The sequence below is a fragment of the Pezoporus occidentalis genome, unplaced genomic scaffold (genome assembly GCF_034315485.1).
Source record: "Pezoporus occidentalis ecotype Australia unplaced genomic scaffold, CSIRO_AGI_Poc_V1 ctg92, whole genome shotgun sequence".
In the NCBI taxonomy this organism is placed as follows: domain Eukaryota; kingdom Metazoa; phylum Chordata; class Aves; order Psittaciformes; family Psittacidae; genus Pezoporus; species Pezoporus occidentalis.
Genome location: NW_026916284.1, coordinates 945,456 through 973,364, shown reverse-complemented (window position 1 = coordinate 973,364; position 27,909 = coordinate 945,456). Strand labels below are relative to the sequence as shown.

General features: G+C 57.5%; 2 protein-coding genes across 4 annotated transcripts in view; both read right to left on the bottom strand.

The window, feature by feature from the left end:
• The window catches only part of SOX13 (SRY-box transcription factor 13), a 34,352-nt gene extending 9,235 nt beyond the window's left edge, over positions 1-25,117 (bottom strand). Inside the window, exon 1 of one of the 2 annotated variants that reach the window (XM_062605521.1) lies at positions 24,039-25,117. The gene's annotated coding sequence lies outside the window, so the exon portion shown is untranslated. Of the gene's footprint in view, positions 1-11,506; positions 11,786-24,038 lie in introns of those variants that run through there. The other variant, XM_062605523.1, reaches the window with a different exon arrangement.
• Positions 25,118-26,066: 949 nt separating this feature from the next.
• Positions 26,067-27,891, bottom strand: SNRPE (small nuclear ribonucleoprotein polypeptide E). Of its 2 annotated transcripts, XM_062605588.1 has the most exons (5): positions 27,736-27,891; positions 27,615-27,641; positions 27,232-27,294; positions 26,924-27,002; positions 26,067-26,333 (listed from the first exon to the last, which is right to left on the bottom strand). In XM_062605588.1, the coding sequence occupies exons 1-5, from the start codon at positions 27,787-27,789 to the stop codon at positions 26,278-26,280; spliced, it is 279 nt and encodes a 92-aa protein (XP_062461572.1). In that variant the 5' UTR covers positions 27,790-27,891; the 3' UTR covers positions 26,067-26,277. The 2 variants fall into 2 exon arrangements, with proteins under 2 accessions (XP_062461572.1, XP_062461573.1); XM_062605589.1 differs by lacking the exon at positions 27,615-27,641 and having other exon boundaries at positions 27,754-27,889.
• Positions 27,892-27,909: the final 18 nt, after the last annotated feature.

Below are 27,909 nucleotides of genomic sequence, written 5' to 3'. Positions count from 1 at the left end.
GCAAAGGGCTCCCACAGAAGGGCACTAAAAGGGGGGTGGCTGGGGGAGCCCCAACCTGCCCATCAGGTTGACCAGGGCAGAGAGGAGGTACTCAGGGCTTTTTTCCTTCCTCTTTCTCCTCAGCCCCAGCAGAAATCTTATCAGTAGATAGATAGATAGATGATAGATACATACATACATAAATACATAGGTAGGTAGGTAGATAGATGATAGATACATAGATAGATACATAAATAGATAGGTACATAGATAGGTACATAGATAGATAGATGATCGATAGATAGATGATAGATATAGATAGATAAATACATACACACATAAATACATAGGTAGGTAGATAGACGATAGGTAGGTAGATTGATAGATAGATAGATAGATAGATAGATAGATAGATAGATAGATAGATAGATAGATGCTCAGTCTGTGTTACAGCAGACTCTTCCCTTCAGCATCCCAGCGTGGTACCCAGTTATCCCTGAAACAAGCCGACCCATCCCCTGGCTGCATCCCACCACCATGGCCTAGGGTAATGAACCCAGAGACATGCAGGGCACCAAGCCAAAGGGGACCAGCCACGTGAACAACCAGAGCGATGCCAATGAGCCAGGGCCGTGCGGCACCATCACCGAGCACACCCCATCCACGTGCAGCGCTCACAGCCCCCGGCACCCCCGAGACAGGGAGGGCAGAGGGAAAAACACGGCGCACGCAGACGTTGGCTTCTTCCAAGCAGGACCCGAGGAATCCTGGCCGGCCACCGGGACAGACAATAGCCCATCTCCTGCCAGACGAGCGGGGCCGCTTTCCTGCCAGACTTGGAACGTCCTTTCCAAGCCGTTTCCAAGCGTTTCCGACCGGCGTGCCTTCGCACATAAAAGAATGGATGGCTTCCTCCAGCGTGCCCGGGCAGGGATGGCCAGGGACAGCCGAGGAGAGGGGGAAGTTCACGGGGCTGCCATTCCCTCCCTGGGGATCCAGAGCATCCCTCCGCGGTTGAGTTATTCCTTGGGAAGGTGAAAGCAGGGATGCGGGCCCTGCCACCCGCAGGGATGGATGGGGATCAGCACCACGCTGGCGAAACGGGTCGGAAAGTGCAAGAGCGGGTTTAGTGCTGCTGAAAAAGCAGGTTTTGGGTGCTGAACTCGCTCAGCCCCAGCAATGCTGCCCTATGAGAGAGCCGCAGCTCCACGTGTCCCCCATGGGCAGCAGCACCCGAGGGACACGTGTCACCCCGCGGGGCTGTGGCACCCACCCGGGCGCTTGCAGCAGCGGAAGCTCTATGCGATGCTTTCTGCATCCTCGGGCTGTTCTCAGCATCTCACCTGGCAGCGGTGGGAGCGCGGAAAGCCGCAACCTCCGTCTGCAGAGAGGCTGCTGCGAGCTCGGGGTGCCGGAAAAGCTGCAGAAGCAACGCCATGAAGGGAGATCTTTGGTGGCAAGGAGGGGTCTGGGGACAGGAATGGCCCAGGGGGGTAGGAGAATAGAGCAGGAGGCTGGGACCTGAGTGCTAAGACCTGCCACAGCGCCCGTGTGAGCCGCCAGGCATGTCCTACCCAGCAGCAGCCATCCCAAAGAGACCCCAATTGCCCCTTCTCCATCCTGGGATCCCATGGGAAAAGCTCTGGCGCCAGCAGGAGCTGGGATTTCCCCCAAAACAGATGGGTCTTTGTGCGACCTCCATCCACCATCAGCTCCCTGAAGGCAACTTCTCCCCCCTGAAGGATAACACTCGGAAACATCCCTATGGGGTCAGAGCAAAGCGGTGATGCTACAGTGAGAGCATCAGCATCATGGAAACTCCCGGCGCAGGAAGGAGCAGGGGGTCACCCCTGACATGCGCTGCCCAGAGCACCCAGGCCCCCTCTGTCCCCTCCTCAACCCCATAAGCGATGTCTCCTTCTTCACCCTTGGAAGAGCTCCTGTTGCCGCGGGGCTGCTCTTTGAAGGGAGGAAAGCATCAATTCTCCATCTACTCAGCTGAAAAGCAGCAACACAGGTCTCCTATTACTGCACAGCGCTTGGAAGCTTTAACCCTGAAGGGATTACAACCAGCTAGCACAGCATTTACTAATTCTATCCCCCAAAAACCCAACCTGCCTTCCTCAAAGGCCTCCGGGCCATAGCCAGGACTACTAATGAAATGCATATCTGCCTGATGCATGCCAGCAGAGGTTCAGGGGGAAACGGAATCAATCCCACTCTTCAAAACTTGAGGGGAGAGAGAAAACCACCCCTATTAATCACAAATTCACTTAAGTGAGCACTTGCAGGATAGGGAGAAAGAGATGAATTCAAAGGCTGCAGCAAGGGGAAGAAGAGGCTCTGGGATGCTTGTCCCCATCGTATGGGAGGTCCCAGCTCCGTGTTGAAGCAACCAAGCAGATGGAGTCCTTCAAGGGCAGCTTTGCCCCCAGAGCCTCATGTCCTGCTTTTCTGTGTCTCCTGGAATATCCCACTTGCACCTCACCCCCTCAGTGCCGTGGGTCAGAGGGGGTCTGACCTGAGGTGATGGAGCCCGGGATGCTCCAGGTGGGAAGCCCCCCCATGACACCAATGAGACAAGCACAAGACATTGCCTGTGGACACATGGGGCCATTTGATGGTTTAACTGGGCCACGTCTCACCCTCTTACTCACAGTTTCCACCTTGCTGCTATCGCTGGTTTCTCGGCACCTTGTGCTGGCTTCTCATGAAGTAGCAGAGGGACACTCACTGCTGCTAAGCCCCTTCCTGTCCTACCAGAAGGGATTACTCAGCTGCTCCCTATTGCCCCCCAGCAACCCAAACCCCATGGATGCCCCACAGACAAAAACCAGCCACAGAATGAGATCAAATACCAAGAGGCAGCCGGATCCTTCCCTCCCTGGGTGTAAACTGGCTCAGGTCCTCACAGCCACGACCCAAACACATTTTTTCCTTGAGAGGGATGGTTTCAAGGAGAGGGGAAATTAAACTGACTCTCAGGTGGAACTTCCTGGCTGTGAGATTTATTGGACAGGGAATGAGCTCATCAGGGAAGCGGAGGAAACTCCATTGGGCTGGAATTACTCAAACCCATGCAAAGCACAGAGGAAGAAGGCGCAGGAATGATCCCACGTGATGGCAGGGGACCGTGCTGGTCATCCCCGTTTCCTGGCCTCAAGACCACACAGTCTGCAGGGTGCTTTGGGGTTCCTCCTCCCACTCAATGAGGGTGTTTTACCCTTGCAGGCTTCTTGTCCAGGGAAGGTTTTCAGGTTAAAAGCATCTTTAAGAACAGACCTGGGGGTGCTGGGCAGGGATGGATGGGGCAAAGTGCTGAGAGAAGAAACCCCCCTTCCCTGCAGGTCTAAACAGGGAAAAGCCCAAACCCCAGACCTTAACATTATCAGAGAAACATAGAAGCATCGCATCAAGCTAACGATTGATAGCACAGGCAGGAAGAACTCTGAAGAATGGGGATTTACCCTGAAGAACAGGTATTTACTCTGAAAAACAGGTATTCACCCTGAAGAGCCCAGATTTACTCTTTCTTCCCCTTTTTCCCACATCAGAAATCACTTTTAAAGCAAGTTTCCTTTGGATGCAAAACAAGGCAGCAAATCCTGCCTGCCTCCTGGGTCCCTTTACACTGGGGTGGCCGGATGAGGCCCCACTGTTGCCAAGTGGGGCGGTGGGTGCTTGGGGGAGCTCCCTGGCACCCAGCGTTGCTCCTTGGGGCTGCTCCCAAACCCCTTCCCCTCACCCCAGCTCATTCCATCTCCCCGCTCCCCAGTTTAACCCATCCACGCCAACCCATCCGCGACGGGGAAGGAGCTGGAGAAGATCCACAAACCCAAAGGGAATGAAGAGGGATTCGGGGGGCCAACTCACCCTGGGAATGGAACGCCGTTAGCACCTTGTCTCCCTCCTTTCCTTGGCAGTTTCTGCCCTCTCCTCACCCGAAGCAGCCCCGGGGCTTATCGGGGCCAATCTCGGTGTCGGTTTTTGGTGTGATTTCCCTCACTCAGCGTTTCCAGGCAGAGCCCGGGGCACGTTTGACTCGGCTGCTCGGTAAACAACGCTTCCCTATGGCCTGAGGAGGGGCGAACCCCCCGACCTTGTTCCTCCCCTGCTTTCGAAGGGAAAGAAGCCAGGGGCTCAGCCTTTCCCCATGCACCACGCCAAGGAGGACCCAGGGGTGAGCTCTGTGCCATGCAGGACCCTAGATGCTATCTGGGTCCATCCTATGGTATCCTACAGCATCAGCGGCATCCATCACCCCCTACCCCTGCTGAGCTTCCTGGTTCATTTTACACCTTCCACTGTTTTCCCAGCTGCCCCCAAGCTTTGGGAATGCTGGCATCATCCCATCTTAGTTGCACTTGAGTTTCTCTGAGTGAGCCAGGCACCAAAAGGATGCTTGGAGCCAGCCCCGGTGCCTCTCACATGGCAAATAAGCCCACGGGAGCAGCCACAAACCATGGGACACAGTGCCCAGAACCATTTGGGATCCCTCTGGATGGGATCCTGAGCTGCAACAAACAGATCCTTGTGCCTGAACCGCCACATGTTGGGCTTGATGGTCTTAAAGGTCTTTTCCAACCGAGCTGGCTCTATGATTGACTCTATGCCTGGACACAGGGGGGGCAAAGGAACCACTTCGCCCTCCCCAGCTGCTGCCCACATTCAGTGGGGAGGCTCCAGCTGCTGGGGCCATTTGACATTTCAGCAACAGCTTTTTATGCTGGTGCAATGGGAGCTGCCCCACGAGGCGCCAGTTCCACCCTCACCCTCCCCTCTCGAAGCAAAGGCAGCCTGAAGGACGGGTCTGAAGGATCTGCCCCACAGCATCGCATCCCCACACTGACAGCAGCCCTGACTCTGCTCCCGCTGTGCTGCAGCTCGGAAGAGCCACGGCTGGCTGAGTCTGGAAGAAGACCCCCAAGGAAAATGCTCTGGGGCTCATTTCTCCCCTTCATTAGTGCGAGCTGCGGTGGCTGTGCTGGGGTTACCCATGGTTTAAAGTGTGGATTCAGGCTCAGGAGGCAGCTCATCCCCACAGTGCTGCCCCAAGCTGAGCATCCTGCAGCAGCAATGGGGCTCGCAGCCGGCACCAGTGGTCCCAAGGGATGCAGCCGCAGTGACCCTCCAAACCTCGACCATCCTGCAGGCCTGGGTTCACACCTCATCCCTCCTCTCCCCTCTCATAAAGCCCATGGGACCCTGGTTGTGCAGTCAGGCTCCTCTCCTCTATGGGAGCAGAGACTGGGAACGAGTTTCTGCTGCTCCACCAGCATCGCTTTCATTGCACAATAAGAACACAGCAAGAAGCTGCAGCCGTCCCCGTTAGCACCGGGGTATCCAACTGCCCCACAAGTGCACAAGGGGCTCTTTGTGCCCGATGGCACCTGTGTCATGTCTCCCCCCTTCCCTATTGTATCCCATCTATCCCGTTTTCCCCCGGGGTTCCCAAGCTTGAGGCTTTGGCAGCTCCTGCCTCCACGTGCTGTGTCCCAGTGCGCTCCCGTATGGCTTAGCGGAGCTGCAGGCAGGAACAGTTGCTCTGCCCGCACAGGCACAGGCAGGAACAGGCAGGAACACGCTCACCACAGTGCTGCGGGGTGGGTCTGGGGCAGCATGGGGAGGACAAGGGGGACCAGAGGTGTTTGATGCCACCCTGAAGACCCAAATCACAACCTCTGCGAGAGGCAAACACCGCTCAGCCTCTGCCCGCGCTGCAGGTACGGATGGGTTCTGCAGCCTGCAGCCCTGGGGACCAGCCCCACGTTAACCCAGCAGCTCCTGATATCCCTGTGGCACAGCAACAAAAAGCAGCAGGAAAGGTCCCAAAGAGCAGCTTGTCGGGAACTGAGCTCCCCATGGGCAGCAGCACCCACACAGGGTCACGCAGCACAGGCTGTCCCTGCCCGTACCCACTCGTGTGCAAGCCTCTGCCCCCAGGGGACCCGCTTTCCGGCTGGGCGTGCAAGGTAGAACAATAGGGCCGAGCCCTCTATTGTTCCAGACAAAAGATAAGCCAGGCTTTGGCATTCCCTACGCCCTCGTGGGCAGCAGCAGGCAGGCAGGGCTGGCAGGCAGGGCCAGGGCACAGCCTTTCCTACACCCACATCAGCTCACTTTTAGGAGGTGAAACAGAGGGGATGGTGCTGGGGGGGAGCTCACACGCACACACCCCCCTCATCCTGCCCTGCAGCTTTGTCCTGTGGCCCCATTTTGGCCCCAGTATCCCCATGTCCCCAGTGTCAGGACACCAAGGTGCCTGCCCAAGCCTCTCCACAGACCCCGGTCCTGTCATCTCCACATGCAGAGATGCTTCTCCCCTCCGCACCCCACAGGGATACAGTGGGGACATGCCATGGGATGGTGGAAGGAGGGATGTGGGTTGCTTAGCAGCTGTGCTCTGCCACCCAGCACATCACCAGCCTGCAAACCAGCAGCAAACCGGTAGCAACAGCCAGGCAGAGCTAGAGAGGAAGACTATGGGGCACAATGAGGGCTGCTCACTGCAAACCCACATCCATCCAGGCACCCAAGAGCTGTGCTGGGTGACGTTGCTGCGATGGGTGCTGAGTACAGCACACGGCCACACTGAACGCAAGGGGTTCACTTTGATGTTCAAACAGTTTCTGTTTCTGGCTCTCACCCGGTAGCAGTGGAAGGTGCAGCCCCAGCACCGTGGTGGCGGCAGAAGCTGCTGCAGTGATGGCGATGCCATCGGGTACCTGCTTCTCCATCGTCTCGTGATAGCCCCATTTTACAAGTGAAAGGGCAAGGGGAATGGCTTGAACCTGCCCGAGGGGAGACTGAGATGAGCTCTGAGGCAGAAGCTCTTCCCTGTGAGGGTGCTGAGGCGCTGGCACAGGGTGCCCAGAGAAGCTGTGGCTGCCCCATCCCTGGCAGTGTTCAAGGCCAGGTTGAACACAGGCGCTTGGAGCAAGCTGCTCTAGTGGAAGGGGTCCCTGCCCGTGGCAGGGGTTGGGACTGGGTGAGCTTTGAGGTCCCTTCAACACAAACCAGGCTGGGATTCTCTGCCTCATTTTACATGGGCAAAGAGGTTCAAATGCCCCCACCGGGCTCGCTGCTGCCCCACTTGTTTTCATTTGTTTTATACCCTTATCCTCTCTCCTCCCTAACACAATGAACCGCCCCAAGCTGCCTCCACTGAGCACAATTAAACCAGCAGATTTGGGCCTGGGCTCCTGGGGGCTTACAGGGGTCTTCAGGAGGCTTTAATGATGAGCCACGTTATCTCCTTCCTCTGTGATAAGCCACCAGGAGCCAGCAGACCACATCTTCCCTAATGGTCACATGCCTGGAGCAGGCCTGGGTGGTAATGGAGCATTAAATGATGGAGAGGCAGAATTCCAGCTATTTCCCAGCCATCACCCAATTTGCATTCCTCCACTGCAGGGCTGCAATGGCAGGGAAGGGAGCTTCCCTCCGGTACCACGTTCATGTAAGTAGCTTTCCGTTTGGAAAACTCCACATTGGAGCTAACAGCAGCTGCAGAGACATTTGGGGTGTATGGGGGGCAATGGGGATGAGGCTTTTTTCAGCAGCTCCCTCCATCCCAATAAGCTCCAGTGCACTTGTACAGATGCTTTGTAGAGGCAGATGGAGCCTCTGCATCCCCTCCTCTGACACTGCACTGACCCATGCACACAGTTGGGGTGTTCCACACAATGAGCCAGGGTCCTGCACGGCCTCTGCACCGAGCTGGGCAGACCAAGGCCCCTTGTTTGGGGCTGGAGTGGTTCCAGCTTGGGACATGTGGCCCTGGAGCAGGTGGAAGCAGAGTGGGAGGAAGGGAGGAGGAGGAGGCAGCGCTTCCAAATAGCAGAGAAACACCCCAAAGCTGATGCCTTGGACCCTGGCAGCGGCGATGCCAAGGAGCCCATGCACACACAGCACCCGGAGTGAGAAGCCTCCATCCACAGGAGCACTCCTAAAGTCACCCCCCAAAAGGCACCGGATGAGGGGTAAAGCACAAAAAGATCTTTTCCACCAGACCCATCATAAACTGCACTCCCCGAGTCCCCTTTGCTGTGTTCTCGACCGGGTTAAAACGGGGTGGAAACTCAGTGTTGCATCGTGCAAAACGCCCGAGTGACCCAAACCGCCCTCAATGCAACGAACCCAAAAGCTCCACCGAGTTGGGGAAGAATAAAGCAGCGAAAGCGCTGCAGATCCCAGCCCTGCCCTGTCAGGGGTGGCTGCGATGCTGGAATGGACCTGAGCTGGGAACACCCAGCCCTGGGGCTGCCCCGGGTCCAGAGCTCTCCCTCCTGCAGAGGGGGCTTTGACCCATCGGGGAGGGGTAAGGAGGTGATGGACTTGATCCTGTGTTAATGGTCGGGCTCAAAGACCTCAGACCTCTTTTCCAGCCTCAGGACTCCCTGGTTCTATGAAATGAAAGTGTTTCATCACTGGTCCTCGGCTTGTCAGAGCAGCGCGGCCGCAGGAGAGAACAAAAGAGGCCGCCCGCTTTCCCCAGCACATCAGTTGCGATGCCCTGCCCGCAGCGGGTTATTTCTGCTTCAAACAAACCCATTTCTCGAGGGAAAGAAGCACTTTGTGCTTCATCGGCCTGGCTGGGAACTTCGGGGCTGCCAAACCGGAGCGGAGCTGCGCTGACAGCGCATCGCATCCCTCGCAGCCGCCTGGGGAAGGCTGGCTGTGTCCTCGGGAGCAGCAGCTTTCCTGAGCCCTGCACTTCCACGTGCTCGCACAAAGCCGGCCCGACACCGACCCCACAGCGAGTGTTTGCAACGGGATAAAGCTGGAGTATTTGGAAGGCAGCATCGCAACGGGCAGGCAAAGCGGGGCTCGGGCAGGATGGGCTGTCCCCGACCCTGCCAGGCTGCAATGGGACCCCCAAAAGAGGAGCTGCCAGCACTGCTGCAGTGCCAGAACCCCACCAAAACCCTTCCAAGTTTGCTTGGGTTTGCTGTATCCCAGGGAATGGGAAGGATTCGCAGCAGAGCCTGTGGGATGGCTGGGGACAGCAGAGGTGGCCCCAGCTTCCCCTGGCAGGCAGCAAAGCATCCCATGCACAGCCCATCGGATCCCATAGGGATTTGCTCCGCCACCCCATCCACTCACCAGAGGATGACTCCAGCACCCCAAAGGATGCTCAGGCCAGCAGCGACCACATCACTCCAACAGCCAGCATGAGCTCTGCCATGTCCCCAGCCATGTCACAGAGCACCAGGTCCCCAAAACACCCCTCAGCCCATCCCTGGACCTGATCCAGTGGGTTCCAGGAAGGGAATGGGCAGTGAGAGCAGGGACAAGTGCCCCGGGGAGCACAGGAGTGTAAAAATAAACCCACTGCAAGGCTGGATCGAGGGAAGAGCCCGTCCCCTGCATCCCGGAGCGCCATCAAACCCCCTCCAGCACATAGCAAGTTTACGATGTGCTCCATCTCCCCTCATCCCAGTGTGCCAGGGCATGGCTCCCCTGGTAACCCTTCAGAAAATGGATGTGTGGGCAGGGAGACAAGAAGTCCAGCAATTCCCCCTAGGACATGCTGGAACACAATTGGATGTCAGAAGGACTTTTAGGGAGGGATGATTTGGGTGCTCTGATTCAGATGGGGTGAAAACAGCAACGGGTGGAGCTGAGCTGCCCGGTGGCACCAAGAGAAAAACAGTTGGTAAAGATTTGGGATCTCTGCTCCTCTTACCCTGCTCCAAAGGGATTTCACCCCAACATGAGATGCCAGATCAGATGCAAGCCCCCTGCCCATCCCGAAGGAAACAGATACACACCAAGGGAGATGCTGGTGAAAATGTGTTTCCCCCAAAATGATACAGAAACTGCCTTTAGTTGCCCATGTTTTTTAAAGGAGAATGGCTATTTTTAACACAAAGCCTCCAAAATCACAGGCTTTCAAATAAAAAAGTACTGTATCAGTGTCAACAGAATGGATTCTGTACCAAATTAAATTGAACTAAAAGGAAATTGCATGAATTACAAACACGAGTTATTGGCTCAATAGGAGAGTAACTGAGTGATATTATCTGCTCTGTGCTATGGAGGAAATCACATTAGCTGAGCTAATGGTCCTTTTTCACTCCTAAAATCTATTACTCTCCAGCTTTGCTTTGCAAGTCAAGTGTTTTCCATGCTCAAGGTACTTCACAAGATGTAACCGAGACTCAATACGCAACCACGGTCTGCAACGTGTCCTGGGCATCATCCCCCACTGGCACCGACCCCCCCTGCACGGAACACTGGGAATCAGGAGGTGGGAAGCAGCAAAGCTTTGTGTTCAGTTGTGCATTTCACAGGGAATCCTCTCCCCGAGCCATGATGCAGCTCCTCAGGGGCTTTCACTCTTCCCCACTGCTAACTTTGTCCATGGCGAACTGCGGAGGTCCCTGGGGCCGTGCTCCATCTCCCACCCCACTGCTCCCCAAACCCCTGCAACGCTCAACGGCTGTGGGACCCCCTTAGTGCAAACCCCTCGGCTTCAGCCCCCTCCCCATTCCCAAACCTGGCCAGGATGGCTCGGACACACGACTCCAAGGCACGGGCAGGACCCAGCATGGCTGCTGGGGAAGGTGGAACCTCAGTGATAAGCTTCATCCGCTTTTAGGTGCCAGCATTTAGTGCTGACCCCGGTCTCTATCGCTGCTGCTTGTTACAACAACCCCCGACAAACACCCGGCAAGTTTGGCCGGAGCAACACCGTCACAACAGGCAGAGCTCGCTTCTCCCCAACAAACGTGCCTTGGAAAGGTGACAGGAGATGCACGACGAGACAGGGGCGTCCCGTGTGTGCCACGGTGCGGGCGGGGATGAGGGATGGGGACAAGGTACGCATGGGGACGAGCTACGGGGACCCAGAGCACCGCAGGGTCCCAACACCCGCACACAGCCCCAAGCCCCACGGATCCACGCGGCGGGCAGGCCCTGGGTGTCCGTCTGTTGCCGGCACAGCGTGCTCTGACCCCCAGAGCCCTGACGAGGGAGGGGGGGGGCAGGCCTCGCACCCCCCCTTCCCGCTGCCCCCCATCCCCGAACCCCAGCACAGGTCCCCAGGCAGGACCCACCGCGAGCAGCTGGAAGGGGCAAGAAACCTTGGGATGGGGGTCCCAGGGAGCAACCCCCGGCAGCAGGGCCAAAGACCGGGCTGGAGGGCGGGGGGTGCCCATGGTTTAACCCCTTACCTGCCGACCCTCTGCCCCCGACGGGGGGTTGCCCATGGCTTAACCCTTTGCCTGCCGCTCTCCCTGCACTGCTGTGGGGCGGGGGGGCTCTCGGAGGAGAGTTCGCAGCCCCTAACTTTGCAGCGGGGACGGGGTTGTCGAGGACGGGTCCTACCCCCCCCCTTTCCTTTCCCCTTTTCCCTTCTCCTGTTTAAGCAAAGGTGCTTTGGGGGGGTCCTGCCACGCTGCCCCCCGGCCCCGCTCCGCCGGGAGCCGGGAGGATGCTCGGTGCCCCACGAGCAATGCCTGTGCCCCCCCCCACCCCGTGCCGTGTCCCCCCCACCCCGTGCCGTGCCCTCGGCCGCACTCACGGCTCCGCAGCGCTGCTCCCCGCTCTCCGCTGCCGCCGGTGCCGGTGCGGGCTCCGCCGCCGCGCCCGGTTCAGCTCCGCTCCATGTCCCCAGCGCCTCCGGTGGGAGCTGCCCCGGCGCCGGGCGGAGAGAGGGAGCGAGGAGGAGGAGGAGGAGGTGAAGGGAAGGAGGAGGAGGAGGAGGGGAGGAGGAAGAGGAGGAGGGACACGGGTCCAGCCAGCCAGGAGCCGGCTCCGGGGCGGCCCCTCTGCCCCGTCCCTCCCCTCGGGACCCCCAGCCCCGCCGGGGGACCCTCGAGTGACAGCGCCAGGAGACCCCGCGCTGCGCCCACCCCATCCCTGGGGTCCTGCGGAGGGGCCGGACACCCCCAAAGGCTGAGGGACAACGCGGGGGGAGCATCGCGGGACCCTCGGGACCAACACCCCCCCCTTCCCCACCGGCTCGCAGCGAGGGGCTGGAACAAAGCCTGGCTTGCAGAGAGCCCTGGTACAGCAAGAGAGACCCCAAAGCCTTGTCCCAAGCCCACAGCACCCCCAAGTTGTGCTCAGACCACCACGGCCACCATGGGGCTGGGACACGAGGGTGTCACGGAGCAGGGAGAGCAGTGGGCAGTCGATATGCTGGGTAACCTGGATAACCCAGCTGGAACATGTACAGTGAAACAGGGCCTTGGGTGAGGAGCTCACCCCGTGCACCCCATATCCCACCGGTGGCTGTGATGGGAATGCCATCACTCGCCTTCCCAAAGGGAAAGAACCCACTTCACTGGGAGCCAAACGGTGCCGCAGCTGGAGAGGAGGAGGCTGGTTTGGCCAAATGAATGTTGACAAAGTCTTTTCTGCATGATGAAATCTTCATCACGTTACATCAACATGGAAAGAGAACTGTTTATGTGTGACCAGCGGGGAAAATTCCCATTGACTCCAAGCAGTTTCCTTCCCCACCCCAACACAGCAGCGTTGGGAAAGCAAAGGCAGCACCCCCAGACCCAAACCCACCAAGGAGCTGGGGGGTACATGTTCCTATTTCGCTGATGGAGAAACTGAGGCCCAGAGAGGACACAGCATTCCCGGGGCTGTGCACCAAGCACCACACATGCAGCAGGGCAGGATGAAGGCAGCTCTCCCTGCACCAGTCAACACCCCCCTCCCCACTTTGGGGTCCTGGCTGCCCCCGGTGCCATCCCGTGCCCCAAAAGTCCCAGGAGGGAGATGGTTATCGTTGGCTGAATGCACAAATGAGCCCATGGAGACCCCCGAGCTGCTCCAGGGGCAGGGGGAGGTGGGAATCGCACCCTCAAAACCAGACAGGGAAACAACCCACAAAGGGGCCGAGGACCAGCACAAGGGAGCCAAAAAAGGGGGAGCAGGAGCTTTGTTCGTGTTGCCATAGCAACAGCCCGGCCGGATGGACTTTCACTTTCCTTTCCTTCCTCCCCATCCCCAGCGGCCCTGGTGGCATTCACAGGGCCTGGAATGTCCCCCCCCCTCCCCGGGGCCAGCATCACCTTCCAGACTGGAGCTTCCATGGGTCCTGTCCCCATCCTTGCTCTGCCCCTCTCCATGTCCAACTTCCAGCCACACCACCGACACCCCCAGCTCCACCTCCATGTGAGGCATTCCCAGGACCCATGGGGCATTCCCAAGCTGTACAGGGCATCCCCCAAGACCTGCTGGGCACCCCAAGGACCTTCCAGGCAGCCCCAGGACCGCAGGGTATCAGGATGGATGCGATGGGACAGTCCCCATCCTTTCAGACAGGGTCTCCTGGGGCTCACTCAGCTCCTGCTCCATCCCTCTCTACCTGGATGCTCCAAGCAACGTTGGCTCCCACTCCGCATTCCCTCCCTGAGCTTTCTGCTTCCCTCAGCACAAGGAAGCCGGGACAATGGGTGGAGGGACCAGGAAAGCTGATGGGGGCAAAGATCCAGCGCAGGGGGCACATCCAGCGCTCCCTTTCCTTTTCCCAAGCCCCCCACCCTGGTCCGGGGCCGGAGCCCATGGAGCCGGGCCTCCTGCTTTGTGCTGGCTGCGAATCCCGGCCTCCCGATCGCAGGATACTGGTGACTGAGTCATGGAAATGGTTCAGACAATGGCTTGGCCCCTTTAGAACTGGCCGGAGGGGGCAAAGCAGGGAGAACAAATCCGACCTTGCTTCCTGCACGGAAGTGGGGGCCCATTGTTTGGGAATGGGCATGTGCTTCGCTCCTCACCAGCCTGGGAAAGCTGCAGAGGGATTGCTAATGGGGAGCAATGTGGGTGCTGCCAGGCAGCAGCACCCCCCCCCCCACCGGCTCCCCTATGAGAATGCAGGGATGCTGAAGGTGTTGATGCTGTTGGTGAGGTCACTGCCATGGTGGCAATGCCGAGGTGGCATCCCCCCCATAGCCACCAGCTCAGCTCCTCACCACCCTGCAATGATTGGGCTCATTGGGTCCCTCTCCTGCCTCCCTTCTCTGGTCCCATCACAGCCCCCCCCCTCATAGCACATGGTGGAAGAGGGGGATCTCATTCCCCCCCCCCACCGAGCACGATGTTATCCTTGGGGTAACCCCAAGAGCATCCCAAGAAGCAGCACCAAGGCTCTGGGCAAGTAGCAGCACAAGCAGGGCCAGGGGAAGGAGAGGAGCAACACAGGAGCCTTGGCCATGCACTGCTGGGGGGGGTGATGGGGTCCAAATCTTCCCCACATTCCAATTCCAGACCTGCCTTGTGCATCCTGTGATCCCCCCATGCATGTGGGGTGATGGCATCTCCAGGCTGTCCCCATCTGCAGCGAGGGGATGTGCTGCTCTTCTCAGCAAGGAAGAGCTGTGCTGGGACAGCACCCAAAAGGTGCCCTGCAATCAGCAGAGCCGGTGACAAGCCCCCAGGCCAAGAGGCTCTGAGCCTGGATGCTCCTGATGGGACCAGCACCGTGTCCCCAGCCCCACGCACAGGGGGCCCACGCTGTGGCCTCGCACAGATGGACAGACAGACATCTGCAGCCCATTAAACCCGAGCTGATACGACAATACCCAAACCCCCTAGAACCACAGTGGCTCTGGGGCTGCCCTCAGTTCACCCCATTGAATCCAGCTCCATAGTCCATAGGGATGCTCGCACCAAGGACCTGCCTCTCCCAGCCCTCTGCATCCCTGGTGATGGGCAGCTTGCCACAATGGTCTTGTACCTGCTCCATGCATCCCAAGCGTTGCCTTTCCCTGCATCAACCTCCCTGGCAGAGCTCCTACGGGCTTAAAGTGGGAATACACTGGGCCACATACACTGGGGACCGTGGCTGTGGAAGCAGCGCATCCCAAACCACCCCCGAGCTGGCAGCATCCCCCTCATGGGCTCCCAGCAGGGTGGTGGGGGAGCTCCAAAGAATTAACCCACAAATGATTTCCCCCCAAACACCACGATTTATCCTGGCCACTTCAGAGGCATTCCCAGCAGCTGGAAGCTCCGTGCTGCCTTCTTCCCCAGCACTGGAAGTGCCCGGCTACTGCAGGGAGTCGGGGCTGAGCAAACGAATCCGCCCACAGCACAACAGGCTCTAATCTGGCCATAATAAAACCAAGATGTTCCAGGATTGCTCTATGGGGAGCGCACTCGGAGCAGCTCAGTTCTAAGCCAACGCTCAGAGAGAGCTCGTCCAGAAAGCAAAGTAAGATCGAGCAGATCCTGATGGTGCAGGAGGGCAGAGCTGGAATCACAGCCGGTGCATGAGCAGCAGTACCTGGGCGGAACGTTTAGGAACGATGGGAACGGTCCCTGCAGCACAGCCCAGGATGAAAGTGCTCACACACCGTGGTGAAACCCTGCACAAACCCTGCTAAAACACTGCCCTGGCCCCGTCCCTGCATGTTGCTGCGGGTGATGTGCTGGGGGAGGAGGGTGGCTTTGGCCAGGGCAGGTGATGGAGAACAGAGCAGGGACCGCGTTTTGGGTCTGGAAGGGGGATTTTCACTGTCAGGTTGACACTGAAATCAGCGGCCACTCCGAAATCATCACAGCTACAAGCACCCCAGCCCCAGTGGGGCTCCCATTCACCACCACCATCCTCACCCCATGCCAGCCACCCAGCCCTGCGGGTACCCACCACATCCCCCTGCACGGCAGCGTAGGTAACCCAGCCAGACCAACAACCCCACCGGGGACTTTCAGCTCCAAAAAGGGATTTGAGAGGAATAGGAGACAAAGCAGCATCGCATCTCTGCAACTATCCCTATTCCCAACCTGAATGCTGCTGCTGCTCCTAATCCAGGCGATGGGAACTGCGGTCCCCGGAGCCCAGCCCAGCAGGCTGCACCAGGCCAGCCACACACACAGTGCCGGCCCATGGCTCCTCTCCTATGGGAAAGCCACAGGCTGGGAGGATGCAGCCGCCTCCTGGGAGCATCCCCATCCATTCCCATGCCATGGGGCTGGGACAGCCGATGGGGCAGGGAGGGTTTGGTAGAGGGCACAGGGGGGTGATGCTGAGCAGGCTCTGCCGGAGCCACACATGGGGAGGGACGGGATGGCCGGACCACCCAGCGGGATGCGGGGAGCCGTCCATGGCGAGGCCGAGCCCATTGCCTCCAGTTCAAAGGCGATGCTGGGCTCCAGCACCCTCCGCCAGCCCGGCTCCAGCGGGGACCCGCAGCACCACCCAGGGACCCTGCAGCTCAGCCCCACAGAGGGGCTTTTCTTGTCCCCTGCCTTTGTTTTCTATTTAGTGCTTTTGTTCTCCCCTCTTTGGTCCTTTGTTCCAGCTTGTCCTTTGTTCCGACGCCTTTGGTTTCTCTTCCCTTTGATGCTTTGTCACTCCCTTCATCTTGGTGCTTTTCTTTGCCCGGGTTTTGAAACTGCCGGTTGTTTTCTCTGGCCGGGCTGTGCTTGGCATTTTTATCCTTTCTCCCTCTTGGTCCACTCCTCAGGTCACACAGGCCCGGATTGTCTCCAAATCCCCATTTGTCTTGGTTTGGTGCCTGGATTTCCCTGCCTTTATGTCCTTTCTTAAGAGACTCGCAGTGATTTCTTCTTCCTCAGCGAGGGAAGCAGAAGGGGGAGGTCGGGGCTTCATTAATTAGCGAGTGTAATCTTCAGACGGGTGGCACGGCAGGATGCGCGGAGCATCATTACTGCTGTCATTAGGACGTTAAGGGTTAGCGAGGGTTTAAAGAGCAGCAAATTGCAGCCAAGAGCTCCAACTTCACCAGATTGTATCAGAAAGAGACAGAGAGAAATCCCCAACACGGGCAGAGCGTGAGCAGGGGCAGCTCCAGCCCCGAGGTCTGGGTGATGGCCACAAAGGGCTGCCCAGAGCAACATGTGTGCTCACCTCTCACAGACCAAAGAGCATCATCCTGTGCCTAAGAGCTCATCTCAGTCTCCCCTCTGTCAGGTTAAAGCCATTCCCCTTGGCCTGTCCTTACATCCCTTGTCCAAAGCCCCTCTCCAGGTTTCCTATAGGCACTGGAGCTGCTCTCAGGTCTCCTCTTAAGGAGCCTTCTCCATTCCTAACCTGCTGCTCACACTCCGGGGATGCAGCCCCCATAGGGGTGGTTTGGGGCTGCAAACACCCCACTCTGGGTCATGGGAGCTTGCTCTACCACTGCCAAACAAAGCCCAGGATCCGCTTTTGGGAGCAGTGAGGCCCCCCCATCACACAGCATCCCCATGGTGCAGGGTGAGAGCAGCTGTGGCTGCACAAACAGCTGTTAAAGGGAGGAAGCAGCCAAACTTAGCAACAGGATGTACCCTCAGATAACATGATCGATATCAGAAGATGCAGCTCTTCAAAGCCCGAGCGGAGCCCATCTGCTCACACTGGGTGTCTGGGGAGATGGGCGCCGATATGGGGGTGTCTTTGGCTCCATCTTCACAGCACCCTCGTTTCTCCTCCTCCAAGTCACTTATGGTACCTGGGTGACGTCCCCCATGGTTCGGGGTATGGTGGGATGGGGTAGGAGGGATGGGTTTCCAAGTGTGGGACCAGAGAGGAAAAGGGCATGAGCATGGGATGGGTGCTTTGTGGGAATATCACTCCAGGTCCAAGTGCATCACAAAGCGTCTGGGTGCTGCAGATCGGGTGCTTTGACAACACCCTGCAATAACAACCCCTCATAACCACACAAGCGTGACCCTGGGCTTTACAATGCAGCCAGACAGGACCAAACGTTGGGATACAACTGGGAAGGCCCCAAAGGAAGGTTTTCCAGGAAGAGCTGGACACAAGATGCCCCCGTTTTCCAGACGAACTCTCCATCACGGGCCGGGAAAGCCTGGCTGATAGGAGCAGCCACACACCAGCTCCCATGGCCCATCCCAAGGGGCTGCTGAGGATGCGGGATGCTTCGGAGGGCAATTGATGGGCAACCTGCCCAAGGAGGAGGCGAGCCCCATGCTGCTGGTCTCATCCCAGAGGGCACCGAAGAGGTTAAAAGCTTGATTGCTGGGAACAAAAGCAGCCGGGGAAAAGCCATCTTTCTGGTCTGCCCGGTTTTGAGCCGGCCAAAAGCAAAGCTTGGGGCTGGATGTGAGTCACCCAAGGCACCACCCTGCTCGCACCGGCTGCCATAGGGGCCCAGCCTGCCCCTCGCAGGAGGTGGTACCAACCCATGCTCATCCACCTGAGCACCGGCGGGTCCCTGCCCAGCCATCCCCTGGCTCTGCCCCGCTCTCCCAAGGGCTGAACCTGGGTTTATTACAGAGCTGGCACCGGGAAGGCAAAAGAAAGAGAGGGAAAGAATGACCCAAACCCCCCTCGTCCCTATCTGCAGCCATGCAAGGAACATTGTTCAGCGCCGCACAAAAGCATCCCTGAAAATAGAAGCGCCAGGGCCAGGCCTGCCAGTGGCTGTGTGAGATAACGTCTACTCGCAAACACTGTGCCTTTTGTGCCGCTGTCACTGTCCCCATTGTTCAGGAGCCTATTGCCTCGGGGATATTGTTCCCTTCTTTTGTCTCAGCCCGGCTCCTTTTTGTTTGACTTTACTTCCCATTTCATTCCTCTCCTTTGTGCTGGGCTTCGGGCTTTTGTCTCTCCCTCTCCCCCTTTGCTCGCTGTGATTTGTATTTAGCAATTGTTCCCGTTGGAAACACAATGCGCTCCGGGTGCTTTCCTCTCCTCCATTCATTACCTATTCAGGTGGGCTGCTTTGCCCATAGGTAGCTGGAGCCCCCGGGGAGGGCAGGAGGAGGCTGGTGGTGGCCTTTGGGGACACCAGGGTCCCCTGGCCCCAATCCAGGCACTGGGATCCCCTCCGTGGCAAAGGAGCACTGGGAGAAGGGCACATGGGACCCCAACTCAGTGCTGACACAGCGCCAGGGAAGCAGAGGCATGGATCGGGGCTCCCGGAGCCAGGACCGGGAGCTCAGCCCTTACCCAAGCAGGCCAGGCCCTGGTTAACACAACCTTGGCTCTTCCCTATCCCTGCTTTTTGGGCGCCAGTGAAGGGAGGAGAGCACCCAATGGCATCTCCCCTACACTGCCCAGTGACTGGGTGCCCTTCAGGAGGGCTGCAGACCCACAGGGATGCAAGGGACAGCTCAGGGGTATCCTTGGGGATAGCAGGATGCAGCCAGGGAACAGAGCTTGAGGAAAGCAGCTCTACAGCTCCTGAAGGGTGCTGGAGACCCCCTGTACCCCATCTCTGCCTGCTTCCCCCCCCCCAGCATGGTGGGTTCCCCCTGCACCCCATCCCCTCCTGCCTCTTCCCTATGCTCCTGTAGAGCATTTGGGAGTTCCTAGGCCTTGAGGAGGAGGAGGATCCACCAGGAAACCTTGTGGGAATGCCGTGACGGCCAGAGCTCACAAGTGGCCATCCTGGGTGACAACAAAGCGCTGCTGTTCTCCGGGACAGAGCCCTCATGATCCAGCAGGACTTTCCCATCCCTTCCCGCTGGTGGATCACAGCCTGCAAGAAACCTCCTCCTCCTCCTCCTCTCAGGGTGGGGAGGCCACGAGGAACCCCAAGGCTCACCCTGGGGTGGAGGGATGGGAGCGATGCAAAGGGATGAGGATCCTTAGGGATGGTGTGAGTGGCTGGGGCTGCACGACAGGGCTGGGGGGGGGGGGATGCCTGGGAATAAAGGGAGCAGACTGCAGTCCATTGTTTCATTGTTCTGGCTTCAAAGGACAATGGGGCATTGTTGTCTCTGGGGATCCCATTGTTTGCTTTCGATGCAGATCCCAGCCGCGCAGTGGATGGAGGCTTCCCGAGGGCCAGCCCGGCGCTGTGTGTGGGACACTAAATAATGAGCTTCCATGGTTCCTGCCCCACCACCCTGCTGGGCCATGGGAGCATGCAGAGACACCCCCCCTGTGCCCCATGGACATGGGGTGAGAGCAGGGAGGGTTTTATCCCTGCAGCCCCCCCCCAGCAAACCAGGGTGAGGGGGATAAACCCACCCTGCTTTCACGATGGGAGCTGAAGCCACATCTGCCGCCAGGATGGAGCTGCTGCTGGATGGGGCTTTGGTTGCTGTTCCCCTCTCTGGATCCATAGGAGCTGCCCCATGGCCACTTGGCACCATTCCTACTTTTCCCTTTCCTCCTCTCGCCACCCAGCATCCCCTCAGGACTGACATTCCCCAGGCACGCAGGACAAGGAAACTCCATAGCAAAGCCTCACCTCTCCATCAGTACCAAGGAAAAGGGACTTGGTACCATTGATGCCACAGCCCTGGGGTTCCTCCCTTTGCTGTTTGTGCAGCACCCCAAGCCCAGAAGCTTATTTTGCATAGCTCCTTCCTATGTAAAATCAATGTGGGTGCTATGCAAAGGCTGGCGGAGGAAGAAGGAGCCGGGGGTCATTCCCAGCCCACAGCTGAGCCCTCCGGTGCCAGAGGTGGGCTGGGAGATTGATGGAGCAGGGAAGAGATATGCTGTCCCCAGGGATGCTCTTCCAGCATGAGGCTGCTCACAGCAGCCGGGAAGGGGAGGAAGCCTCCACTGCCCAAATCAATGCACCTCAGTGTTCCCTGGGTACCCTCCGAGGGGGAAAAACCCATCTCAGGCTGCTGGTAGCCCCAGACCAAGCTCAGCTTTGCAAGAGCAAACACCAGGCTTGGGGCTTTCGAAGAGAGGGAAGAACTGCAGCTGATAAAAGGTATAACTTCAACCTGGGCCTGTTTGGTTGTGCTTTAACGCTGGGAATTCCCACTGCTTCTAATCAGAAGATGAGGATGGACCTTGCCTCCCAAATGCATCCAAGGTTAATTTCCGGACAAAGCACTGAGGGATTTGCTTGGGGATCAATGGAAGCTGTTTGGGAATAAAAGAAGGCGAGATAAGAGATGCTGGATTACGGGCACTGCAGCATTGCCTCTCCTGAGCAGTCATGGAGCAAGGGGATGCCTCCTCCCTTGAGGAGCCTGCACCAAGGGCACCCATCCATCCCCTGGAGACTGCACCCCCTGGCTCTAGGAGCTGCTTTGGCTCCTTCTCCAGGATCCCTGCATCCCTGGGGACCCTTTGAGCCTCCAGCCCCAGCCTGGGTGCGCACGGGAAGCTCCGGGGGCTCTTTCATGCTCCGTGCACACACACATGTGCAGGCACACACGGACACGGCCCCCCCTTGAACAGCGCCGTTTCCTCTCAGATAAAGCGCTCCTACCGCAGCCCCCCTTTCCCTCTCCCCCCCAGACTTGTGCTTGTCTCACGCACCCCGTTCGGAGCCCACCTTGGGCTCGGATCTTATCTCACTTCCTCGATGTGAATTTGGCTCTGGTGTTGATGCACGATAAAGGGATGGGCTCCGAACCCAGCTCACAACAAAGCCCTCTCGAGAGCGGATGCTGGTACCTGCTGCACGAACCCGGCTCCACCAAAGCGTGGCTCCCGTTGGCGCTGCTCCTGTACCCCCCCCCGACACCTGCAAGGGGCAGAGGGGCCCCAAGAGCAGCCCAGGGGTGCTGGTGCTGACACAGAGCATGGCCAGGGCAAAGCTCCCCTTGATTCTGCAGCAACTTCATGTATAAAACACAGCCAAGCAACCCTTGAAACCTTTAACCATCCCTCTCCTGGACCTGGCTCCCTCTTAGCTCAGTTTACAAAGTGAAAAGCAACCTCCTGAACAGCCTCCTTAACTCTTAACCCACTCAACAGGGAGCAGAAGGGAAACATCCCTGGCACACTCAGCTTTATGGATGGACCAGATTGCTGGCAGCAGGAGCGGCAGGGAGGCAGCACGCAGCGCTGTTCCACTCAGCTAGCTGAGGGCATCACACCACGCCATCAGCCATCACCCCCCCGGGGACTATTAGATATTGCTCCTATTTCACAGACAAGAGGCTGGAGAACGGCAGATAAGGTAAAGCAGCAGCCAGGATCAGGGCTGGATGCACAGGGAAGGGCAGTCTGCTTTGGAAGCTCTGGTCCTTGCAGGAAGGCAAAGCCTTCAGACACCTATTCTTAGTGAGGCAGGCACATCCTAGAACAGGACCCGAGCATCCTGGTTCTTAATACAGTCAAACAAGCTGTCCAAACCTGGAGCTACCTCGTGGCTGTGTCCCAGCCCATCCAGACCCCAGATCCTGCCCCACGGAGCAGAGCTGTAAACATCAATCTCTCTTTCCCACTGCAGACAGACCGGTATCGTTCAGGACAAGGCCAGAGAACTGTGCTGGGTACAAACACATCCCAAAGACAAGTGTGGGGGAAATCAGGCTTAAACATCACAGGAGGGAGGAAAAGCACCGGGTTGTCTTTGGGGTGATGGGGTCGATGCGACAGCTCAGAAACGCATAGGAAATAGGGCAACAAAGCCCAGGTTAGGGTGAGGGGCATGGAAAGAGGCAGCGAGGCCAGTCCAAGCTCCACACTGAAGGCCTTGGTATGCGAGGCAGCAGCGCGGGGGGCAGGCTGAGCTGCGAGTGTGGCAGCGTCCCCGCCGAGGGCAGGCACAGCGCCCGGTGCTCCGTCTTTCCAAGCGCTGTTCCAAACAATAGCAATGATGCCCCTGGTGGGTCTGAATGTGAAAAGGCCCCACGGGGGTGGGGGGGGGTGTTGCTGCCATGCTGGGCACCTTGTGTGTGGGCTGCCAATGGAGACAGGACTGGGGCATTGCCACCAACAGAACCTGCTGGAGCCAGTTCGTGGCCACAGCCCCTCTGCGCCTGGCATCCCGCTGCCTCCTGGTACCACCCCGCTCACAGCCAAAGCAGGGATCGGCTTTATTGCCCATGGAAATGGTGAAAACAACCCCAAAGGGCTCCATCGCCAGCATAAGAACAGGGAGGGAATAGAGGAAAGCAGCACAGTGCATCCCGGGCTCCTGCCTCTGCCCTCCACACGGGTTTTCCATGTTCCGATGGTGCCCTAAGGGGACAGCTTCTAAACCATTCGAGTCCTTGACCTTCCCCTGCTGTCTGTTTGATGCTATTATTTTTAGGCACACAAGCCTTAAAACATACCAGCACTTGAAATAAGTTCCCTGATAACGTGCACTAAAGCAGGAGGTGGTGAGAAGGGCTCAAGGAGGGTGGCAGGGCACGGGAAAGGAGATTTTCCCCTTGTATAGCCACACATCCCACCTTATTCCACAGACGCTCACAGGGCACAGGCCTGCAAACACACTAAATGCTGATGGTAGCCCAAGCTCAGCAAGTGGCCATGGACAGGAGGGGTCTGCTCCTGTTTGTGATGCTCCTGCCAGCACAGGCCATGCCCTGCATCCCTGAGCAAAGGTGCAGCAATGCCTTTGAAGAGCGAGGAAAGGCACCAACCTGCAGGCAGGCGCCTGGCTCTGGGATCTAGGTTCAAACTGAACTTCAAACACACATAAAACCATCCCATAAATCACGATATCCTACAAAAGAACCACAGAGCTGATGCTCCCCTCCAGAAAGGCAGGACCACTGCGCCTGCTCCTCAGGGGACTCTTTCACAAGCACGGAGAAGGACGGGGCTGGGCCAGGACAAGCAATTCCCAGTGCAGAAGGGAAGAACTGCAGCCTTTTTTCCCAGAACCCCATAGCCACAGGCAGGGAAAAGACACAAACATTTACTCAAAGCATCTTCCAGGGCTGGTTAAAGGTGGGATCACCTCTAAAGGAGAAACCTCAGACACTGCAGAGCTCCATCTGGATGTGAGCACGCTCTCACCTGCCCCAACCCTCTCCCACTGGAGCACCAGCTCTGTCTTACACACCCCAGGCCAGCACTGGCACAGAAGCAGGTCTCAATCACTTGTTTTTAACAAAGAGAGAGCTCTGCTCCTAGCAAACAGCCATTTGGGGTGCGGTGGGATGCTATCCAAGCTGGATTTTGGGAGCTGACAGATCCCCCCCAAGTGCCAGCAGGGCTTGAGGGACTTTTCTCCTCCAAACCTAGAGATGCAGGAACACTCCAGCATGGGATTAGCACCCCAACCCAGCACTGGGGCACTCCTCATAATCCCACCTCAAGGCACCTTCAAAAGGAGCCTTGAACCCATCACCCCCAGCCCTGTACAGAAGGAAAGGATCAAGGATCGTCTGCAAAAGCAACCACCAAGGCAGCAGCAAAGCCAAGCGAGGGGAGCTCTCCAAGCACAGAGCCCAGCTGTAAGCGCTCACTCTACCTTGCTCCTCCTCAATGCCAAAACCAGAACCTTCTACTCCTCATCCCCTTCCGCAGCAGGAAGCCCAGGAGCTCCGGGCACCCCGTCACCCATCGGAGGGCAGCCCCGCACCGCCCTGCTTCTCTTCCAGGTTGTTTGGGAGTCAGGAAAGCTGCTTGAATGCTGCGGGAACTCGGTGTTCTTGTGACACTCGGCCGGAGGGGCAGGGAGGTGGCCGAGACCGCAGCACCCTCTTCTGTCTACCGCACTCTTCTGCAGGGAGCTTTTGAGTCTCTCTGGCAGTGCACAGCTCCAAGCAGCTCCCTCCAGACGTTACCTTCCCGCTCCCTGCAGCTTGGAAACACTCAGGAAGCTGGAAGGATTCGGGGTTAAAAACAAATCAGCAAGCGTTTAGATGAGTCAGTGGTGTGGTTTTATGAGGACAGACAAGTGCTTCTTGGGAAGCCAGTTTGGAATTGTTTTTGTGGCCCGTCGCTGGGCTGGTAATGCCTGGAAGCTGTGTTCTTGGACCACAGCACTCGAGTGCCAAGAGCTCCTCAAACAATGGGGCTGTGTTTCCTCCTGGACTCTCCTGCAGGCTATGTGCCGTTTTCATGGCTTCCTGCTGGGGAGCTTCTTTCCTTCTGCAACTCCCCCACGCACGTAATTACAGCCCATTTTGGTACCTTATCGTGAGATGCTTCAGAGCTGATTACCCCTGAGCTTCCTTCCTCCCATCATCAACCTCCTCCAATATTGATGTTCGCTGGTGCTAATTCGATGCTATCACGGAGCAGAGGAGCTTTAGGAGGCATTACGGTGACTCCAAGTGCACAATTTGGAGCTGGCAGCAGTGCTGCTGAGAAGAACCAGGGTTTGCTCCTCACATCCAGCTCTTCTCCAAGGAGCAGCCGCTCGCCAGCCACGTGTGAGGTGGAAGGAGGACGGAGCCGTGCAGGCTCTGAGCCAGGGTTATTCCAGTGGCCCTGGATTAAAAGTGGAGCCAAGCGACATGATGCAACCCAGCCCATTAAATAAGCTTCTAAACATACACTGTTTGTAAAGTTACATTTGGAAAGAGAAATAATTACTTCAAAGGACAGGCTGAGAAAGCTGGGCTGGTTCAGCTGGAGGAGGCTCCTTAAGGGGAGACCTTAGAGCAGCTCCAGTGCTTAAAGGGGCTGCAGGAAACCTGGAGAGGGGCTTGGGACAAGGGCCTGTAGGGACAGGCCGAGGGGAATGGCTTTAACCTGCCAGAGGAGAGACTGAGATGAGCTCTTAGGCAGAAGCTCTTCCCTGTGAGGGTGCTGAGGCACTGGCACAGGGTGCCCAGAGAAGCTGTGGCTGCCCCATCCCTGGCAGTGCTCTGTTTTCAGGCTTAAAGTGATGCACAAATTTAAGTTTTGGAATACCAAAAGCTTATTATATGGTACCTGGTGCAGCCTCTGTGGCAGGATTAATGTATCACCATCCCAGCCACCTTGGTCCCTGAGAAACAATTACAGCCAAACCTTTCCTTTTCTCTCTTTCCATCAGAAAAGCAGTAGAGGGGCCAACAGTCCCACATGAGTGAGGGAACATCGCTTTGCTCCATGGAATAAGCAATTCAGCTCTTGTGGGGCCTTAAATAGAACAACCAGATCCTCAAACGGGTGATGAAAACAAACCAACATGATAAAACCCAACCAATACATCTGATATCCCAACTTATTTAATCAAGAGACTGCCCAAAGAAGCAAGAGAGATTTAATCCAAAGCAGCTGCCCCGACTTGAAGACACAAGTGATTTTAGGAGCTTGCCTACCAGTGAAGTTTAGGAATGCTGCATTCCTACAGCCCAGCCCCAAACCCCTCACTAGAGCTATGTGAGCTGCAGGACCACACATCACTTATAGAGGAGCCCACCTTGTTCCAACACAGCTGGAACATCCCAGAACACACAAACATCTATCACGGATCCATAGTGAAATATCACCCTGAGGACATTTCTCCCCCTTCTCTCCTCAGGGCAGGGCCTGAGGCAGAAACCCACCAGATTTCCCTTTACAGTTACTGTGAAAAACGTTTATTTGTGATACACATCATCGCTGTTTCAAACTACAAAACCCAAATCACTGACACAAGGGCAGGGGCAGGTTTCAGCCCTGCCAGTGACCCCAGCTATACAGAACGCCCTCTCTATGAGCTGGCCCTGCTCCCACCAGCTCTTTATTCCATCTGAAGCACCAGAACCGTTGTTCTAAGTGAAGAACAACACATCCTAGTTAGAAACGCTTTGCAGCAGGGTGATATTGTCCCCTTTCAACATGATCCGACCTGCAACACAGAGAAAGGAAATTAGACACTCTGCCAATAACCTCATACCTTCCAAAAACCATTTCACACCAGCCAAGGTGACTGCGAGAGGTCACCTCCACGACAAAGAGACCGGGTTCTGATCAGAAACAGAGCCCCACACGGCTGCACTGCTGGGTGTGAGCAACCCCACAGACCCAATTCACACTGTAGCACATCAGACACAACCTCCCCTCCTGCACCGGGTGTCTGAGCAGCAGCTTTGTCCCCACCAAGAGCCTGGACTTGCTGCTCATCCTATACTGCTGCTTGTGCTCGTCAGGGAGGATTAAATACGAGCATCCTGGTGGTTCCCACTTTGATTTGATGACACCACAGCAAGTGCCCCAGGTGCTGGGAGCTGCCTATGCAGCCCCAATGCTGTCACTTTGGAAGACAAAAGCACGCCTGGGACAGAGACAGGTTCTCAACCAAAACCACCAGCCCAGGAACCAAGACCTGGCCACTATCTGCTCCCTGTACCCCAAACTCAACCTCCCAGATGTGTGTTTTGTGCTCTGAAGTGTGGCTGAAGGGAAGCTCAGGCTCCAGGTCACCCCCCACGGGCTTACCCAGCTGCTTCCTGGACTTTGTTTTGGAGTGAATCTCCTCCGCATCGTCCAGCACCAAGTTCATGTATTCATCAAAGCCCTAAAAATGAGGGATAAAACAGGCAGGGAGCTGAGGACCCTGGTCTAAACTTCAACAAGGACACAAACCATTACCTACGCTGACCTGACCACTAAGACTATTCACTGGAGAAACATGAAGCGTTTCTACTCCCCCCCAACACTAGGTTTTCCTGACACTAATAGCTTGGTGAATGTGAAAGACATAACCCCCAATCTACACAAGCCCACGAGGACATCACGATACTCACGATGATGCAGCCTTCTATCCGCATGTTCACCTGCTCATAGAGCCACACCTGGATCCTGGACCTCTGCAAAGTGATGGAGGAGGAAGGGAACAAACGGGACATGAACCCACCCAAGCAGTTCTGCTCTATGCAGTGATTCCACCCACCAACAGCCACCGCAGCACTCGGAGCTGTGTCTCTCACACGGTTTTTAGGGTGTGACACCCGCTTGGAACCACTTTTGCGGGCCCAGCACCGGAGAGCATCATCAGGCCTTGTTCCGCCTTAGCTTTGTGTGAGCCTGAGCCCGGACCGAGCGGCTCTGCTCCCGCCCCCCCAACGGGAGGCCCCGGTTCACCTCAGCACGGACCCCGCTCCCGCCCGTCCCCTCACCCGGTACTCACGTTCTGCAGGTAGCGGAAGATGAGGTTCTGCAGCGGGGCGTTAAGGACTCGGCCCAGCCACGATAACCCCGCTCCCCCCCCCCGCCCTCCCGGTCCTCCCCCCCGGCCGCAGGAAGGATACGATGGGCTGCACCATCACCTTCTGCACCTTCTGGCCCTGCCCGCGGTACGCCATGGCTGCTCCCCGCGCCGCCACACGCTGCCGCCGCCGGAAGGAGCCGCCGCGCAAGGAACTGTGGGATGCTGGAGGACCCGGCCGCTCTAGGAAGGCGGGAGGACTGCTGTCTCTACTGCT

Bases quoted from the DNA above. Each gene is read 5' to 3' on its own strand.
- SNRPE (XM_062605588.1), bottom strand. From the start codon at position 27,789: ATGGCGTACCGCGGGCAGGGCCAGAAGGTGCAGAAGGTGATGGTGCAG. The intron at 27,295-27,614 runs GTGAGTACCGGG...ATCACTTTGCAG, and splicing joins TCTTCCGCTACCTGCAGAAC to AGGTCCAGGATCCAGGTGTG. The intron at 27,003-27,231 runs GTGAGTATCGTG...CCTCATTTTTAG, and splicing joins GGATAGAAGGCTGCATCATC to GGCTTTGATGAATACATGAA.